Below are 18,774 nucleotides of genomic sequence, written 5' to 3'. Positions count from 1 at the left end.
TCAAATAAAAAGCGCAGTCATTAAGTACCCCTCACAAAGGCAGTACCATAAAGTGCACTGAGGGAACAGAATGCTTCAGTTAATTTGTGAGTGGCTGTGATTCCGAAACACTGTTTGGAAGCATTTTACCAAATGAAGAAAAGAAAATTACCTCCCCAGCGTAGTGTTTCACTCCAAAGTTGTGAACAGCGACTCTTGGTTTCACATAAAAGGAATTGTTCTAATTTAAGGAAGAATAAAAACATTTTAGTGGAGAAAACAATTGGAATCTAGATAAAGGGCCAAGTTGTCTTCAACCTGAATTTGTCCAAACTACTGTCTTTCAGTGAACACCTTAAAAGATTAGTGCTCCAAAAGCAACCAACCATATCTATATTTGTAATAGGATTTGTTAGTCTGGAGCTGCTTCGAACACGGTAACAGGATATTTATAGTACATTAAAAGGCATTAGACTAACCCTAAGCCATCTGGCAAAGTGATCAGTTAAAGACACAGTGGACAAGAAGGGCTTGTCTTAACTGGCAGTTGTCAGGTTAGGTAGTTGTGAAAACAGCAATATGCCTGTATTAAAGGGGGTGCTGTAGACATGTTGGTCCCAGGATATTAGAAACACAAGGTGGGTGAGGTAATATCTTTTATTGGACCCACTTCTGTTGGTGAGAGAGACAAGTTTTCGAGCTCCACAGAGCTCTTGCTCAGGTACACCTTTCCAAGACCTGAGGACGAGCTCTGTGTAGCTTGAAAGCTCATCTCTCTCACCAACAGAAGTTGGTCCAATAAAAGATATTACCTCATCCACCTTGTGTTTCTAATATCCTGGGACCAACATGGCTACAGCCACCTTGATATTACCTCACCCACCTTGTCTTTATATTAAAGGGGCTCTTATACAATAAAGGTAATGATCAACTGAATATGGACATCAGGCCAAATTCCAGTCTGTTATATCAATGTAAATCTGGAATAACTCTGGAGAAGTGAATAGAGTTACTCCGGATTTACATTGGTGTAGCTGAGATTAGAATCTGGCCTATTTCATTACCTTTCCATATACCTATCTATGCATATGGAAGTATCTATACACACTTCGCGTATTTTCAGATAACAAGCTCCCTCTTGCTCCCACTGAAGCAAGTGACTTGACCACTGACTTCACTGGGAATAGAATCGGGCCTAATATGTACTGTAAGATTATGCATCCATGAATATGACTCACAAACCTCTGGAGAAACAAAGGATCTTACAAATGGCACACTAAATAAATTAGAGTATCACATACGGCGTGTTGGGAGTGTAACTTCTCCAACAAGGTGCAGTCAGTCGCTTGAGGAAAATGACTCTCTTCATTGATTAGTGCTAGCAGGCCAAGTTTCTAGATCAGTAAAAATAAAGAGAACAAGGATGAATTAGCCCATCGAGTGTTTACACTGATCTTTCCACTAGTGAAAATCATCTTGAAGATGCTGTCAAGAGAGGCATAAGTGAACCAATATATCATAAAAACTCTCACAGGAAACTGTAACGCTGTTAGAGAAAAAGGATTCCTCTGGGAACGTAAAGCAGGTAAAAGCAAAACAATGGAGGAAAAAGCAGTTATTGAAAACGTGAGCACTTTTTTAGCCCAAAGTCACTGTTCAAATGAAGGGGATTTATCCTGTTTTTCTTAAAAATTTGCTTTGGGTGAGCCAATAGTCCAGCTGGAGCTATATTCTGAATAGCTAGAAATTGCAATGTGGTTATTTGCACAAGTATTCTCAACCTGAGGTTAGAGAAACACTTCCAAGTGGTCCGCAGAGCTACTTCTGTCACAGTGTTGAAGCATGTATCTTTCTTCAAGTCAGTTACTGATTAACTGCATAACGATCTAGGACTCTTTTAGGGTTTCCAGAATCTTTTTTAACCAACTAAATTCAATTTTTAATAAACACCACCACATCTAATCTTTTATAAGTTCTTTGCAGTATTGATTGATTCTCACAACAGCCCTGGGAAGCGGGCAGGTATTATAGTTCTACCGAAAGGGATACTGAGGTTAAGTAACTTGTCCTATGCCCCAAACGGAGTCGCTGTTGAACAGGGACAGGAACTCATGAGTTACTGGTTCCAAGGAGAGAACTTAAATAGATTTCACCTCTCCTCCACCCCAACGAAAACCACATGCACTCACACATATCAACACTGTGCAGCTGTTTCATGACTTTCCATGTTGTGTGTTTCTTTGGTGTACATTCAACCATAATCATTTTCATGGATGGAAAAGAACTGGGGGAGGGGAAACTAATAAAAACACAGGAGGACAGAAATAAATTGCAAAAGTGACCTGGAGACACTAGGGCAGCGGGGGAAAATGGGCAATAAGAGAAGACTAGATACATTGAAATGCAAAGTTTAACATTCAGGAAAAGGAATTTAAGAGCAGAGATAGAATATATAACCCCCATCCCAACAAAATCCCACCCAACAAAGCAATTTAAAAATTGTGGAACTAATCTGATCTTTGTCACCCATCCTACAGTTCATTCTGCTTGTATGTTTCATCTCTTCCCCCCAGCCATTTGTATGTCTTGTCTATTTAGGTTGTAAAGATTTCAGGCAGGGACTCTCCCTTTATCTACATTTCTACAGTGCCTAGTGCAACAGAATCCTGATTTTGGTTGCAGTCCTGAAGCATCACACTACTGTGAATCTTTCTCCAAGCTATCTATTTAATGATCTCCTGCTATCCATTTAATGATCTCCTAATACATTCTTGTATGCAACCATGCATTGTAAATTATAGGCAAAGTGAGGAATTTGGGATTGGGAGGGGTATGTGTCCATGAAAGTGTACTGATCCTATGAAAGTGATACACAATCTACTAAAGTTTGAAAACCACTGTATTAAAAGATCAACATTTAAACAAATAAAAGATAGTCTGCCTTTTGACCATATGCTACTTTAAAATTCCTGCTTACACAAGTGATGAGAACACAGTAATTTGTCCATGCATACCACAATATCAAATAACGTATTACCTTTTCAATAAGGTCCAGGCACTCTCCGTTGTCTGTCCAGTCAATATCTTTCCAAACTAGCCCTTCTCTAGTGTAAGAAAAGAGAGGACATTTTATTCATAATTACAGGAATGTGTTGGGAGGAGGGGGGGAGTTGCTATGCCTATCATGCAAGTTAGAGTAAAATCAATTTAAAAAAAAATAATGATATGCAGCTATAGGCCAGGATTTTTAAAGTGTGCTTATGGGAGTTAGGCACCCAAATCCCATTGAATTTCAAGGATTTGGTTATTTCTCTCCCCTAGGCACCTTTCAAACTCCAGCTGTAATTCTTACCTGCTATATTCCAGTTGCTCCAAGGAAAAAATGTGCTTGTTGAAATATTCCTGAAGCTTTTCATTTGCATAGTTAATATTGAACTGCTCAAAACGATTAACCTGAAAAACCACAGACATTCAAAGGTAAATACTTCCAACGCCGTTCGTTTTGTAATGATAAACTGATTCGTTTTAAGTCCTAAAGCATTTGATAATCCAGTTCTAGAGACGTTACGGGGAATTGTGGAACAATGGCATACATAAAAATTAATGAATCAATTCCCAGCAATTTTTTTGGAACATACCTCAAAGTTTTCAAATCCAAATATATCAAGAATTCCGATGGACTTGAAATCTTCTTTGCCTCTGATTCTGCTGTTGATTTTTTTAATAACCCATGCAAAACACTGGGAGTAAAGTGCCATAGCCACAGAATCTCTGCTATCTACTGCCTGCATTGGAGAGGTAATACACAGCATATTAATTTAATTTGAAACCACTTTTTGCCACTGTTCTTTGCCCAGTGCAATGAAAAAGTACAATACATGCAGTTTCATATTTCCATCAGGTATATATACATTACATTGATTACAATTAAAGCACTAATGAATGAAAGCTCTACTGTGAGTTATTATAATTCAGTATTTATACTGCATTTAAAAAGAAGTTAAGGTTTCAAAGTCAAACACTCAAAAATTAGGAAATACCACAATTAAGGGTGCCTGTGCTACCTAAATTCAGCTCTTTTGTATGTAAACATATATATGAATGTACAGTATGCTTTTCCCTAATCTCATTCTTAGAAGTGGCTGAACCCTATTTTGCTGAAACTTTCCAAAACTGAGCCTGAGGCTGGCATCTATCTGGCTTGGGAAATTTTAGCCCAAATGGTTCAAGGCTGACAAAGGTACAGGCAACTAAAAACAGGATTCTATAGTGAGAAGTGTCGAGCAACTTTAACCAAGGAAGCCCTTCCTGCTCCACCTATAGAGGTCTATAAAATCATGAATGGTGTGGAAAAAGTGAATAGTGCTATTTACCCTTTCCCACAATTCAAAAACCAGCAGTTATTCAATTCAATTAATAGGCAGCAAGTTTAATACAAACAAGAGGAAGTACCTTTTCACACAATGCATAATGAATTGTGGAACTCATTGCCATGGGATGTTGTGAAGGTCAAAAGTATAACTGCACTCAAAAAAAGAACTAGATAAGTTCATGGAGGATAGGTCCATTGATGACTATTAGCCAAGATGGCCAAGGATGCAACCCTACGCACAGGGTGAGTCTAAACCTCTGATTGCCAAAAACCCAAAGAGGAAGACGCGGTGGATCACTCCAACTGCTCTGCTCTGTACACACCCCTGAACTTTGGTACTGGCCACTGTCGGACACAGGATACTGGGCTGGATAGACCATTGATCCAGATCAGCATGGGAGCTCTCATATTCTTATAATTACAAGGTGGGCATCCATAGAGATTTCTAAAAATCTAAGGGCCAGATTCTTACCCCACACTGAATAGCTCTGAACCGCAAGAGCAGCCTCACTGAAATCCAATGGAGCTACTTGCAGAGTAAGATACTACTCAGTGTGAGTAAGGATATCAACAGAACACGCCCCTAAATAAATAATTAGGTAGTGTTACCTTCAAGGCTCTCCACAACATTTCTCATGATTAACTCTCAAGTGCTGCCTCCTTTTATGCTCCTTTAATCCTGTTTGTTCGGCCCAAACTGCTAATCTGAATGCCCCCACCTCTTTTGTACCCCTTTTCCACCCTGCCTCTGCCATGCTTTCTTTCCTGCTGCTCTCTAGGACAGTAAGGCCCTTCATGACCTTGGGAGCTACACTTCCATTCTCTCCTCCTCTCAGCCTAGTCTCACAACCCCTTCTTCAAGGAGTTTTATAAATTATATTTTTGTATTTTATGAAGTAAGACTTTAAGAAACAAAATGTAACAAAGAAGCAGCATGCATTAGCTTCCCAAATGACTAGACAACCAAATTGTCTCTGTGACTTGTCCACCTCTTCTTCCCCACCCCATGAGGTCATCTACTCTTGATCCTGTCTTAATTTAGGCCTTAATCCTGCACTGGGATCTGCTAGCCTGGATTCCTGCATCTGTGCAGAGACTCATTAAAGTCAACTGGACTCTACAAAAGGCACAGGGCTAGTGGATCCCATGCAGGATTGGGCTCCTAGACAGGCAGGGATTTGGTCTTTATCTGTATTATAAAATCCTATGCACATCTCTGGCATTATGTGACTCAAATCATAACTTGTTTTTAAACCACGTTAGAAAATCCTGTAATATATTGATTACTTGAACCTGTGCCCCACTCCCCGACAAGTTATCTGACTAAAATTCTGATGTCAGCTTCTTAGGGCCTGTCTACATAGGGACATTGAGGAAAATTAATCCAAATGAACCAAGGTGTGAATTAAAAGTGGATTATTTAAAGTGAATTAAACCCCTTTATGGACACAGAATGAAGACTACTTCAATTCTAAATTTGTTAATTCAGATTAATTTTCCTGAGTACCCCCATGCAGACAAGCCCTTATACATGCTTCACGCTGCCGGTTCATTGTAGTCGTTGATCTCAGTGGAACTCTATGCTGGTTTTAGATCAGCTGGAAGTCTGGCCCAATTGTTTTGTTAAAATATATCCGAAGTGGTATGTCTTTACCTGTTGTACACTGAGAGGTGTTAAGATTTCTTCTCCCCTGAGTATCATTGATCTCTGTGTCAATGCTTCAGTCAGCTGTGTTGAGTCCAGCCCAAGTAACTCTGCAGATGTACTCAGAGCTAGCAACAGAAGGAGCCAAAAATAAATACACACGTATATGCGGAAGGCACAGTTATCTCAACATTTTTTTAACCTACTGTAATTAGAAGCAACACCAAAGCAGCTTCTGACAGAAATTAGAAAAAAATATTGAGTTGGATTCTCTGGTCTGCTAAAGGCACTTTGCTCTCCTTATGCAAAGTACTGGCAAAGGTAATGTAGCTGCCTTCTACACCAGACATCCCCTCACTTACAGCTGAAGCGAGGAGACGGTGGACACAGTTGAGCTCCAGTCCTGCTCTAACTTCCTTCCACTGAAGCCAGGCAGCCCTTAATCAGGGAACCACACCTGGCTCCCATCAGCTACCACTTTCATCCACCATACTGGAGTGCAGAACTGGCACCACCGTCTACTTCCCATTTAATTTACTTTATGCACTTGATAGCATTCTGTATTGTTTCACTCAATTTTCACTCTCTTCCCTATTCAGTCGGGTTAGTCAGTTTCCCTTCTTAGTCATGTGTGTGTTTCACCCAGCAATAGAGGAAAGAAGCACATTTTAAGAAATAGGAAAACGACATGGTAAACCCAAAAAAATTAGCAAGGAAGTTCAGGGACAGATGAAATTCTGGAAAACATTTAACTCATATTTGAAACTGACTAAATTTCAGAGTGAGAGTGTCTCTTTAATTCTTCCTCTGAGAACCTATAATCATAAAGAAATTGTCATTCACAGAGGTCTAATCTCTCCTGAAATGTATGCATAAATCCAGCTGCTAATGCATCCCAGTACAGCATCTCAACATAGGTTAAATCCCTGTACTCATTTTCACTGTCAATCAAACCCAGTTATTAATGTCTGGATGCTCAACTTCAGAGCAACAAGGTTGAAATATTGCCTTGAAAATGCATTTACAACAAAATTGATACAGTGGTTGTCTAAATCACTTTTTCCTTTTCAGTGCTCCTGAAACAATAAGATACAGTGTTATAAACGTGCACAAAAGAAAGAAGCTGATTTAAAACACCCCCAATTCATTACAGATCACAGTTGGAAGCCCTTAATTTGTTCTTAACATAATAAAAATCCACACCTAATGTTATTGCTAATACTTATGTTTGGTTTTATGGATACAGAAACCTAATACCCACTTCCTCATTCAGGAGAGCGTACTTCTGCTTTCCCCCCGAATCATCTAGATGTTTCTGGTGAATAGAAGAAAAGTTTGGCAAACAAGGCAGGCACAGTGCACTGAAGTCTTGAATCCAGAATGCACTTAAGTACATGCTTAAGTCCCATCAACTTACGGAAAAGCATTCCAAATTCAGGAAAACATTGGCTTCAGGGGACTTAAGCACATTTGAAAGTTAAGCATATGCTTGAGTTCTTTCCTGAACTGGAGGCAGAGTTCAGTGCCAAGGAGTAACTCATTTCATCTTCATAAAACACCAACGATGGCATTTTAAACATCATTCACAGATCTTAAAAAGGAACCAGAGACTTTTGTCCTGCATGGTTTCCAACACTGCTATTAAGCAGTTATGGATATTTCCTCATCCCATAACGATCTCACCTGTTTTGAAGGACACCTGTGCCCCACCAGCAGTGATAAACTCAATGTTCCCTAGATGCAGAATGCCAGCTAGCAGCCTAAGAACTTCTCGCACATCCTCCTTGCTGAACTGCATCACTTCCATTGCAGTCTGGAAGAAAATATTTCTTTCAGTTTGTGTTTGATTTTATTGGAGAACCAGAAACTGAAGTAGATGATAGAGGGTAAATTACAAAACACAACAACTGAGTTTTGCAGCCTTTAGCATTTGAAAGACATAGGAACAGTGGAATGGGAACAGCAAATGCATCTCTTGTCTTAGCCCTCAATCCACACAAGCATTTTAACACATGATGTGTGCAACTTTAAGCACAAAGTAAAACACTGACATCTTTAAAATCTCATCCCCCTGAGTGTCACTGACCCTCTAAGGAGCTGTTCCACTGCAACAGAACATGATTAAAGATATGCATGTGCTTGGGTATTTTGCAAGATAGTAAAAAACCTCACTAATTTGTACTAGCAACCTGAAGGAACCTCCCCTGTGTGTTACCAGATTTTGCAGATTTCTCATGGAGGCGACCAAACGTGTATCATGCAATGTACTTTATCAGTGCACTGTAATTTAGTTTTACTTATAACACTAATGTTCTGCTTCATATTTTGAGAAACTAACAAAGTCCTAGTGAAAAACCTCATTATTGTACTCTACTAACTGGGGCAACACACAGGTTTTTTGTGAAAACTACTGGATTTACAGATGGGCAAAGTAAGAATGACCATGGTTCCACTGTATATCAAAAACAAAAAATGTAAAACATGTATTATTGGATTAATGCAAGCAAAACAGACAACTATTTTCTTTGGGAATGGCTTGTGTTTTCCAAATGTCTCTCTACAGTGCTGCAATCTGAATCAGATTGTGCAACTTCATTGCATTTCATGGTTTGCACTGATGAAATACTCTTAATTCAGGGACGCGGAATACACAGAGCATGATATATTTGAGTAGGGCTGTTGGAGTGTGTTGTATATCTGTGCAAATGTGATTACAAAAAGATGGTCTTTGGTCATAGTGACAGGTTTCAGAGTAGCAGCCATGTTAGTCTGTATTCGCAAAAAGAACAGGAGTACTTGTGGCACCTTAGAGACTAACAAATTTATTTGAGCATAAGCTTTTGTGAGCTACAGCTCACTTCATCTTATGCTCAGATAAATTTGTTAGTCTCTAAGGTGCCACAAGTACTCCTGTTCTTTTTGGTCATAGTGTGTATCAATAATGACAATAGCATCATTTTGCAAAATGCAAGCAGCACTGAGAGGTGTTTTTGCAGCTGCTCTCGGAATTACTTCCTCCCCACAAAGGAGCTCTACCCAAAGTCAGCCATCTTAGGGTTTTAGGAAGAAGTTCTCTTCTCTCCTCACTCTCATACCTATCATCCCTCCAAGGTACTGGCAGGGGATCGTCCTGTTACCCCGCCACACCTCCAGTCACATACTTGCAATAACATTTTTAGTAAATAAGAAGGAAAGGGATATCTGCAGAAGTTCTGGGAATCCATTCCACTGTGTCTGCACAGAAAGAGCTGTTATAATAACTACTAAAACCCCACAAAACATACACCACCTTTTAGTACTGTAGATCTGAACAAATGCACACTATTCCAATACACAATAAATATCTACAATTGCCATTACTTTGTGGGTAGATTCATAATTTGATGGTCACTGTGATCAAGGTGGTTCTCAACCTTTCTGGGCTCAGGACCCATTCATAAACCTTGATAGCCTGTCACAACCCAGTAAATAGCTTTAGTGCACAAAACACTGTCTTACTAAGTATTCCTTACCCATGATATAGAATATACATATTAACGTAATTGGTACTAAAAAGGACACTGTGCGTACCATAACCGCAGCTACTGAAGTTCTGGTCCCTTAGGGCTGGCTGGGCTCCGGACGTTGTGACATTCAGGTCGCAGCACCACTCAGTTTTGGCCCAGCTCCCCTAACGAGGGACCTGCAGGGCCAAGTTTTCGTGAGTGGTTTTGTGACTTGGCAAATGAGGTCACAGTGCCACTCACTCAAATTTGGTCTGGCTGCCCACCCCGCCCATCATGATGGAGGGGCAGCTAGGCTAAACTCGAGTCGCACTGCGACCCCAGAAATCACAACACCAGGAGTGAGGAACTGAACTCAGCCAGCCCCGTGGGACTGCAGCCTTTTGGTTCATGAGCCACAGATTGAGAAACCCTGATCTAATCTGACATCCATAACGCAGACCATGGAACTTCACCCAGTAATTTCACTTGTTCCTGATGATTTTAACAAATTTTTTGTGATTGTCTCTAATCCTGTCGGCCACAGTTATAGCTATAGAGGGTGGTACAAGCTGAAGAAATTTTATTAATAGGATCAGCTCATGGCACAGTAATAACAGATGTCACAAGAATACTTAGGAAGGCATGTGTGTGTGCTCACACTGCAGATCCCCACTCCAGTGGAGAAGACCTTTTGGAACACAAAGGAAAGAAAAACATCTAGAGGGGAAATCATCTGTAGCCTCTTGGAAAAAGGTCATTAGAATGCATATGACTGAAAGAAAAGAATGAAGTACGGCTTAGGAATTTTGAAGTCACTGAAGTCACGTTCTCAAGCCTTACGAAGATCTGTAAGGAAGCAAGGGATGGGGATGCATGAAACGGGAAAGGAACAGAAACCGATGATGCAAAATGTCCCTGTCCTTCACTATAAGGAAAGCAGAGTGGAAACGCCCCCATTCTGTGCCCAAATTTCTGCTTGTAAAATACTCCAGAATGCAAGATTTACATGTCAAGTTAATTTCATGCTCTACCTGCCTCACGCTGATTAGCGCAAATTAAATGTCATGCTACTCAACCTGAACTAGATGACTGCAATGCGGATATCACCCACTTCCACAAAAATATGTCTGTCATGAAATTAGGTAGTTTTATAGCTGCAAAAACAAATATACATCAACACCTTTTAAATAAATTGTACCGGACCCTTTTATTGGTTTTCAAATCCCACAGAGTACGTGCCACACTGAAATTAAGGTAGTACTAGGAAAAGAAATTGATAATTATGGTAATAGTAAGAGTCAGCTAATGACTGTAGCTAATTGCTGAAGCTAATGTGGGTGTGAAAGTTAAGGCTACTCAGAAAAATCCTCAATTAGTGTTAGTGCCTCCATTTCACCGTCTTTCCATTCGATTTAATAATCTTATTTGATCACTTACTCCACATACCAGATTATCTTTATCGCACCCTTTCTCCCCAAAAGGCACATGGCTAGAAGAGACTGGAAAGCTGCAGAAGTCCACGTACTACCCTGGATTTGCTATTTCCAAATTTCAGTAAATGGTGCAGATAGTGTACGAAGCCTTGAAATGAGAGAAGCAGCAGAAAGATGTACACTGGTCATGTAAAATAAGGTGGCTTGTTTTCTTTTAGTAAGAAGGTTAATGTTCCCATAAAAGAAAGGCTGCTTCCTGATTGCTCTGTATTTTTATTTGACAGATTTGTATGAACTGTCCCAGGAGCATAAGCAGCAGTCACAGGAGGAAGTGATGCTTCTCTTTTATACACATAAGCAGCCCTCACAGTGTACACCCAATAGTTATGAAGAAAAAAGCTATCTAGTTTATTCCAGATACTAAAATCTTACACAAGGTGCAAATACCTTTGGAAGGGGAAGGGAGTACACTGTATTCTAATGGATGCTTGGGGTAAGTTAGGTAAACAATAGAACACTTGTTTGGTTTTGTCAAAAAAAGTGGGAATGAATCAGAAAACGTACAGGTTCACAATCAATTGTGAAACAAGACGCTTTGTGCTTCCATCGCTCTATGTGTACGTCCCTTGTTATATCCTGTGGTGTCCTATTTCGGATATGCATTATTAATGTATTTACTTTGTAGCATCTCATCCCCACCACCATGCGCTGAGGAATTTGCACCTAGGTATGAATACATATGTCCTTTGTTATAAACTACTGTAATGGTGATTCTACATAAGTCGTGGTTGGAAGGTAAGTTGGGTGAATGTCTGATTGCCTTCCACTGCTGTCCTCTTTGCTCTGCAATTTAGTTGCTTTCCTTTCCAAGGAGTGGTGGGAGAGCGACTTCATATCCTGCATGCAAGGAAAGAAATGCTCCCTGTGATAGCGAAGTGTATGACAGAAAATTAGTCACTTCTGAGCAAAAGTAGATTCTGATCTTCCATGAGGCACCTTATGCCCATGCGGAGTGCTGTTGAAGTGAGTGGGATTGCACATAGCCATGACCATGGACTGATCCTTCTGCAAGATTAGGACCCTAGTTAGCTGCAGATCATGATAGCTTTCATTGAAACCACTATCAAGCAAAGAGATATGAAACTTATCACCCTTGAACCATAAAGAACTGGTCAAACAACTCACAATGACTTCCTTGAAGGAGTCTTTGTCATTGATTGTCTTATCCGCTACACATCCAGACTGATTCAGGTAGTGGTAGTGCTCTGGTACAGATAAGTAAAATGCATCTGCAAAGAGAAAAAACAAGTCACCATCTTAGAAGTTAAAAAATTAATTCATGTTTCATTTACTTGAGATATGCATGAGCAGGGACACAAACTCAAGTGGTTTATAGCAGTGGTTCTCAACCAGGGGTATACGTACCCCTGGGGGGTACACAGAGGTCTTCTAGAGGGCATATCAACTCATCTAGATATTTGCCTAGTTTTACAACAAGCTACATAAAAAGCACCACCGAAGTCAGTACAAACTAAAATTTCATACAATGACTTGTTTATACTGTTCTATATACTATACACTGCAATGTAAGGACAATATTTATATTCCAATTGATTTATTTTATAATTACATGGTAAAAATGGGAAAGTACGCAATTTTTCACTAATAATGTGCTGTGACACTTTTTGTATTTTTATGTCTGATTTTTTTAAAGAAGTAGATTTTAAGTGAGGTGTAAGTTGGGGTATGCAAGACAAATCAGACTCCTGAAAGGGATACAGAAATCTGGAAAGGTTGAGAGCCACTGATTTATAGCAATGGAAAATGTATCACATTCATTGGAGAATTTTCATTTTATCTAGCTGTGAAACACCATAATCTGTACTCTTCATTGCACGCAGACAGTTAGCCAAAAAGGTGGTGCTAACACAGCTTAGACATTTTTACACAAATGCTATTTCTCTTGCTAGGGGGTTAATCTTCATGACAAGAGACTGTGAGAGTACGATTCCTTCTCCTCTCTTCCCTTTGGAATTTCCTAGTGCCCACCCCAGATACTAAGTGACAAACCCACATCACAGTGTCCAGCCTGAGTAACTATCCCAAGGTCACAAAGTGAGTCTGCGGCAGCTGGGAATAAACCCCAGGAGGCCTGGTGGCATTCCTATGCTAGACACACCGCTTGTAGCAAGATGAGCTCACAAAACATGCTCGGTGAATTCAGATTAAATAAATAACCTATTTCTCTTGTTCGGTTATTGGTTTACCACAGCACTGTCATCGCAAGATGGCGTTTCATGACTGAAATAGTACTGGCAAAGAGCCATTGCAAACAGTTGTGTGAGCTGAGCTTTGTCACTCACCTTTCTCTTCCTCTTCTATCCCTGCCAGCAGTGCATAGAATATGTGATAATTTCTCTCCCCAGGGTTCTGCCTTACTACACGGTTCTGTCAAAGCAAGTAAGATGTTTAGGGGATTATTTTTAAAGGGAACCTACTCACCAGCAAGTTTTGAGAAAGTCTATGAATAAAACAAAAATACCGGATGACAGCAAATGTTGACTTACTTTTTCTAATAAATCTTTAGTGTGGAAGAAAGTGATCCATCAAGGAATAAAACGCTGAAGTTAAAGAACTATATGTTTACAACTCCTGAGTGGCTTGACTTCAGAGAGAAAAAAAACCATAGTGGTCTGTGTCATGTATCTGTTTGCACAGCAAAAGGAGGAGAGTTTCCCTAACTAACACATTCAGCCACTTCTAATCCCAAAGGTTTTTTCAACAGAGCATACTGAAGTATTGTCATATTCTGGACCAAATGAGGATTTGAAGTGACATCTACCTTTTCGCCTAACTTTCTGTTTGCTGGTTAGTTTGGTGCCTACTTTAAGGTTGAAATTTACCCACCTTGCATGAAGTGTGAACAAATAACTTTTGTGCAAAGATCTAGGCAGGCTGAGTGTATGGGGACAGGATCACCCTCCTCAAAGACACGCAAGCAGGATGCAGCTGTTCCACAGCCAGTAATCCTGCTACAATGCAGGAATAGGAACCACAACCCAACAGCCCTATACAGGGCCTATGGCTACTTCATCTATGTAACTGCAAATCCTGAGGATACACTCCTAATTCCCCAACCTGCAGCGTCCTATGTGGAACTGGTGCATAGCCCAGCGTGGCTGAGTGCAAGCAGCGTGGCCACCCTGAGGCTGCCCCCCTCACACAATGGGCTCTGTACAGTCTCTCACTTCTGCTCTGTACAGGGCTACCCTTGCCCATTATGCCCTTGGATGAATTTCACCTGGCTGGTGAAGAGCTGGTAATCAGAGTTTTTCCCATGAAGTTAAGATATTATTAACTCACTCTGAAGAAACATGCACACTAGCCACACCACCAGAAATGAGAGAGAAGGTTTGATGATTTTATATCTAGATAAAGGAATGGATAGATGGACACACTCACACTGAATCTGGACTTATTGATTTCTCTTGAAGTTTACTCAGGACAGTTTTTTTGACCTGAAATCTTTGGGTGTGGGCAGAGGGACAGGCAAAGGCTAATATTTCCCCCCACTACTCTCCACAGAACAGATACAGGGAACACGTCACCCTGAACTACAAAGGAACTCAGCAAGAAGAGAGGATACAATCTACAATTCTTCCTCCCTGGATGTTTCCCTTCTGACAGATGTTCAGCTGAACAAACTTCCCAAAGCGACTCGAGTTGTTGTTGTAAACAGTCTTCGCGTTACCAAAAGCTTCCATAATTGGGCTGTGAAAATAAGGGAGGACGACAAAAGTATTAACTTGTGACTGGAATACCATTGGTAGGAGCACTGCACTCCAGTGCTCAAGGAAAGGCACAATCCCCATAAAGCCCAGCTCTAACATTATCCTCAGACGTGGCCTACATCCTTAATCATTGCCATAGCTCTAGACCAGGGGTTCTCAAACTTCATTGCACCACGATCCCCTTCTGCCAATAAAAATTACTACATGACCCCAGGAGGGGGGACTGAGCCCGCCTGAGCCCCACCGTCCAGGGGCGAAAGCCAAAGTCCAGGGCTTCAGCCCCAGGCAGGGGGCCTGTAACCTGAGTCTGACCCCCAGAGCTGATGCCCTTGCGCTTTGGCCCTAGACAATGGGGCTTGGGCCCCAGGCCCCAGCAAGTGTAAGCCAGCCCTGCCGACCCCATTAAAATGGGCTCACGGCCCACTTTGCGGTCCTGACCCACAGTTTGAGAACTGCTGCTCTAGACAATTGTTATACCACAGGCTGTATGTCTGCAGGTAGTAAAGTAGCTATACTACTAAATAACAAAAAGACATTAGCTACTGTACAGCTCTGAGCTGAAACAGGATTTATTATAACAGGTCTATATTATAAGTGTTGTTTAGTGTTCGCATTATAGTAAAGACAGAGGCCCCCAGTCAAGCCAGGACCCAACTGCGCAACGTGCCATATGGGTGTATAGGAGACCGTTCTTGCCCTAAAGAACTTCACAATCTTACTTTAGTGGGTGAAAACAGAGACGGGGGAGGGACAGCGATAGCAGCAGATCTGTTCATAGTCTAGCTGTGCACAACTTCTTGTTAAAACGTTGAGTGAATTTAGTGCTAGTGGAAGGTACCTGATTAACAGCAGATAGATCCATCAAATCAGCTTGCTTGATTTTTCCTTACCTCAGCAAGCTACCTACAGTCACCCTGCTGATCCTTACTACCCCATTCTGTTTCCCTTTAGTTCCTCCTCAAACCTCTCTCCTATCCACCAAATAATAAAATCTTCTCACCCCATCCACCTCTCCCCCTCTCGCACCTCCTGCTGCCTTCCTCACTCCCATCCCCTCAGCTCAGCCCCAAACAAAAATGAAAAAAAATTTACTAAGAAACAATCCCAATTTGTACAAAACCACTTCATGCATTGTGCAGAACCATTCTACTGGTGATTCTGTTACTGTGACCTTGGCCCTCCCCCACTGCCATGCTTATTGTTTTCTAAATGCACCCATGCATCATGTGGAAAATAGATGGCAAGTTCTTCAACGCAGGGACAGTCTAGTTTGTTCTGTAAAATGCCTTGCATTTGGGTGATTTATAAATACATAACACACACAAATAATCAGTAATGCTATAGCATCCACAGGGCAGGCTCTGTCCACGCTGCCTTATCAATATACTTCAAACCTGACCGAGAGAGATTGCCCCTGAACTACAGGTCACTGCCCACAACCTTGCCTCTGAAATAAGACTACCCAAGAGTGTGCGAGCTATAATTTGGCTATATAGTCACTACAGAATCAACTCATTTATTGTAGGCCATCAACCAGCTTTCAGTCGCTAGCCTCTCAAGACTACATTTGATCCAGCGTTGTAGGAGTAAAAGCTCCTGTGGCCCTCTACAAGCTGTCTGAAACATCCAGGTCCCACATATACTTTTGATGCAACAGAATCTCCTTTCTGACAACCTGCGGTAGATTATTGGAGCCTGTGGTACAGACAGCCTTTACTAAACCCTTCCTCCTAATTTATTATCCAGCATGTAAATATCACTGAGACAACAGTCAACAGAGATATGGAGGTTTTTTCAAATAGAATTAAATTAATGGAGACATCAAACAAAAGTACCAAAGCTATTTCTGGAGCACATCTCTACCAAACAAGGAAAACAGAAAAGTAAAACTCTTAATGGCCTTATCGCACAGAAATTTTGAATCAATTTAGCTCCACTGATGTTTATTTTGATTTTTTAAAATTACAGCTGTAATTTAAAATGTTAGGGAGAAAACAGTGGAAAATCCATAGTGCGTATGAAATTCCAAAAGAGAAAAAAAATCACTGGGAAAAACCTGCAATGTAAATCAACAGGTCCGCATACACCAAGAATTGGTGTCTGCAACACAGAACTTACAGCCAAAGAACCGCCAGCACTGGAGATGGAAAAGACCTGGTGGGTCATCTGTCCATTCCCTGGGTGCCAGTGCAGGATTATTTTCCAGTGTTTTGTGCAGGAGTCTAGTTTTAAATGTCTTCAGCTTCAATGGTTGTTCTACCTCTGTCACTCTGTATTGTGTGCAACACTATGGATCATGTATGAGGATATGAACACAGTACCTGCTCTCAAGAATAGCTTGCTCCACACAGGAGGTCTTTTCCTTACGGGACAGTTCCAGCGAATGTTGGCTCATGGCAGATAAGAACTTGAGAATCAGCTTAGTACTTTCTGTCTTACCAGCACCACTTTCACCACTGAAAGACAAAAAACCATACCACAGTGTTTTTACTTTGACTATGCTCATAAGGGAAAAAAATCCTTGGTTTGGCCTACATTAAGGCACTCACAAGCCAAAGTGAAAGGAGTGATTAGAGAGGGCTGTCAGACCATGACAATTTGAATGAGTGAGATTTAAAACACTATGAGAATTTAAATATCTCATTGGAACACAGTACAAAACTCATAATAGCTCCATGCTTCTGCAGCGCTTTTCAGCCAGGATCTCAATTTATTAACATATGACAAGCACCCCTTCAACTCCTGTGAGGCACCCAAGGGCTACAGAGATGACATAATACACCACCGCTGAAGTGCAACCACCGCGGAATGGAAAATAGCGCAAGGAGGCATGGCCACATGGCTACGGCTATGTTAAAACCTGCTGTAAAGCTAATCCAAAATGAGGAGTCTTCCACCATGAGGGAGACTTGGTATGGCTGCAGCATGGTTATTTGTAGAAGGATAACCATAGGGGAGGTTTCAGAGTAGCAGCCGTGTTAGTCTGTATTCGCAAAAAGAAAAGGAGTACTTGTGGCACCTTAGAGACTAACTAATTTATTTGAGCATAAGCTTTCGTGAGCTACAGCTCACTTCATCAGACAGGGGAGGGAGCCTTGGTGTGAAACAGAGCATTAATAAGTGTGTAGGCGGTCATCTATGCACATTTATGGCACTGCATACTTAAATATTATTACTACTGTTCATAATAAAGATGATGATGATACAGGTTTCTTTTAAACAAACGTTTTTCATGTAGGGTCAGACTCTAAACTTAGTCATACCAGCATAAATCCACACCACCTCTATGTACTTTTACTCATTTTATTTTATATATAAAAATTATATTATATTAAATAAATTATATTTTATTTTAAACAAACAGAATCTAAAACACCTATTCCCACATACAGCAGCTAATCTAATTTGGTAAAATTATATGCAAAATTTGTGCCAAAACACAGGGAAAAATTAAATGTGCAGAGATTTTGATGTGACACATTTAAAGACCCACTGATATTTGAAAAAATAGACCATTTAAAAACAATCAATGCTCATACAAACAGAATATGAAATAGTGAATTTCTATTACTAGACCATTTGCCTAAAAACAGTGAGCCAAATTTTGATTTCCTGTCCAATCCCATTTCCTTCAATAATGTTGCATGTGGGCAAGTTCAGAGCATAATTTAACCAATAATTTAACTGATCTTATTTCCTAAAAACTCAATTATCTGATTTGCTTATTTCTCCCCTGAAGTCATGGGACAAAATTCTGACTTTAAATACATGCACTTAATTCCTATTTACTTTCATGGAAATTGTGCACACTTAAGTCCTGATCCCACCCCCACATTGCAGCCAACAGGAGTTCTGTCATTGATTTTAACGGATGAGAACTGTGCACATATACAATGCACTATTTGGTTATTAGCCAAAAGTGGTGAATGTAGTGCCCTTATGTCATCACAGGGATTTCTAGTGAGGAGCAAAGAACATATACAGCCCCAAGAAGCAAACATCAGATTTCCATGCAAGTATACTTCAACAATTAAAAATAAAATAAAATAAAAATCAGGGAAGAGAAATC

The 18,774-nt window shown here is 40.5% G+C and overlaps 1 protein-coding gene across 3 annotated transcripts in view; it reads right to left on the bottom strand.

Annotated features, from left to right (window-relative positions):
• Positions 1–18,774, bottom strand: part of MYO10 (myosin X) — a 275,484-nt gene that overhangs the window by 87,682 nt on the left and 169,028 nt on the right. For all 3 annotated transcript variants that reach the window (XM_043540239.1, XM_027829665.3, XM_043540240.1), the window contains exons 5-16: positions 17,027–17,161; positions 14,561–14,685; positions 13,482–13,495; positions 13,278–13,362; positions 12,100–12,203; positions 7,680–7,809; positions 6,006–6,124; positions 3,618–3,764; positions 3,332–3,432; positions 3,017–3,083; positions 1,281–1,373; positions 152–220 (exon numbers count right to left, since the gene is read on the bottom strand). In XM_043540239.1, coding sequence (XP_043396174.1) covers positions 152–220; positions 1,281–1,373; positions 3,017–3,083; positions 3,332–3,432; positions 3,618–3,764; positions 6,006–6,124; positions 7,680–7,809; positions 12,100–12,203; positions 13,278–13,362; positions 13,482–13,495; positions 14,561–14,685; positions 17,027–17,161 — 1,189 coding nt within the window. The remainder of the gene's footprint in view (positions 1–151; positions 221–1,280; positions 1,374–3,016; positions 3,084–3,331; positions 3,433–3,617; positions 3,765–6,005; positions 6,125–7,679; positions 7,810–12,099; positions 12,204–13,277; positions 13,363–13,481; positions 13,496–14,560; positions 14,686–17,026; positions 17,162–18,774) is intronic.

The sequence above is a fragment of the Chelonia mydas genome, chromosome 2, assembly GCF_015237465.2.
Source record: "Chelonia mydas isolate rCheMyd1 chromosome 2, rCheMyd1.pri.v2, whole genome shotgun sequence".
Lineage (NCBI taxonomy): Eukaryota > Metazoa > Chordata > Testudines > Cheloniidae > Chelonia > Chelonia mydas.
This window is presented reverse-complemented; position numbering and strand designations above follow the sequence as displayed.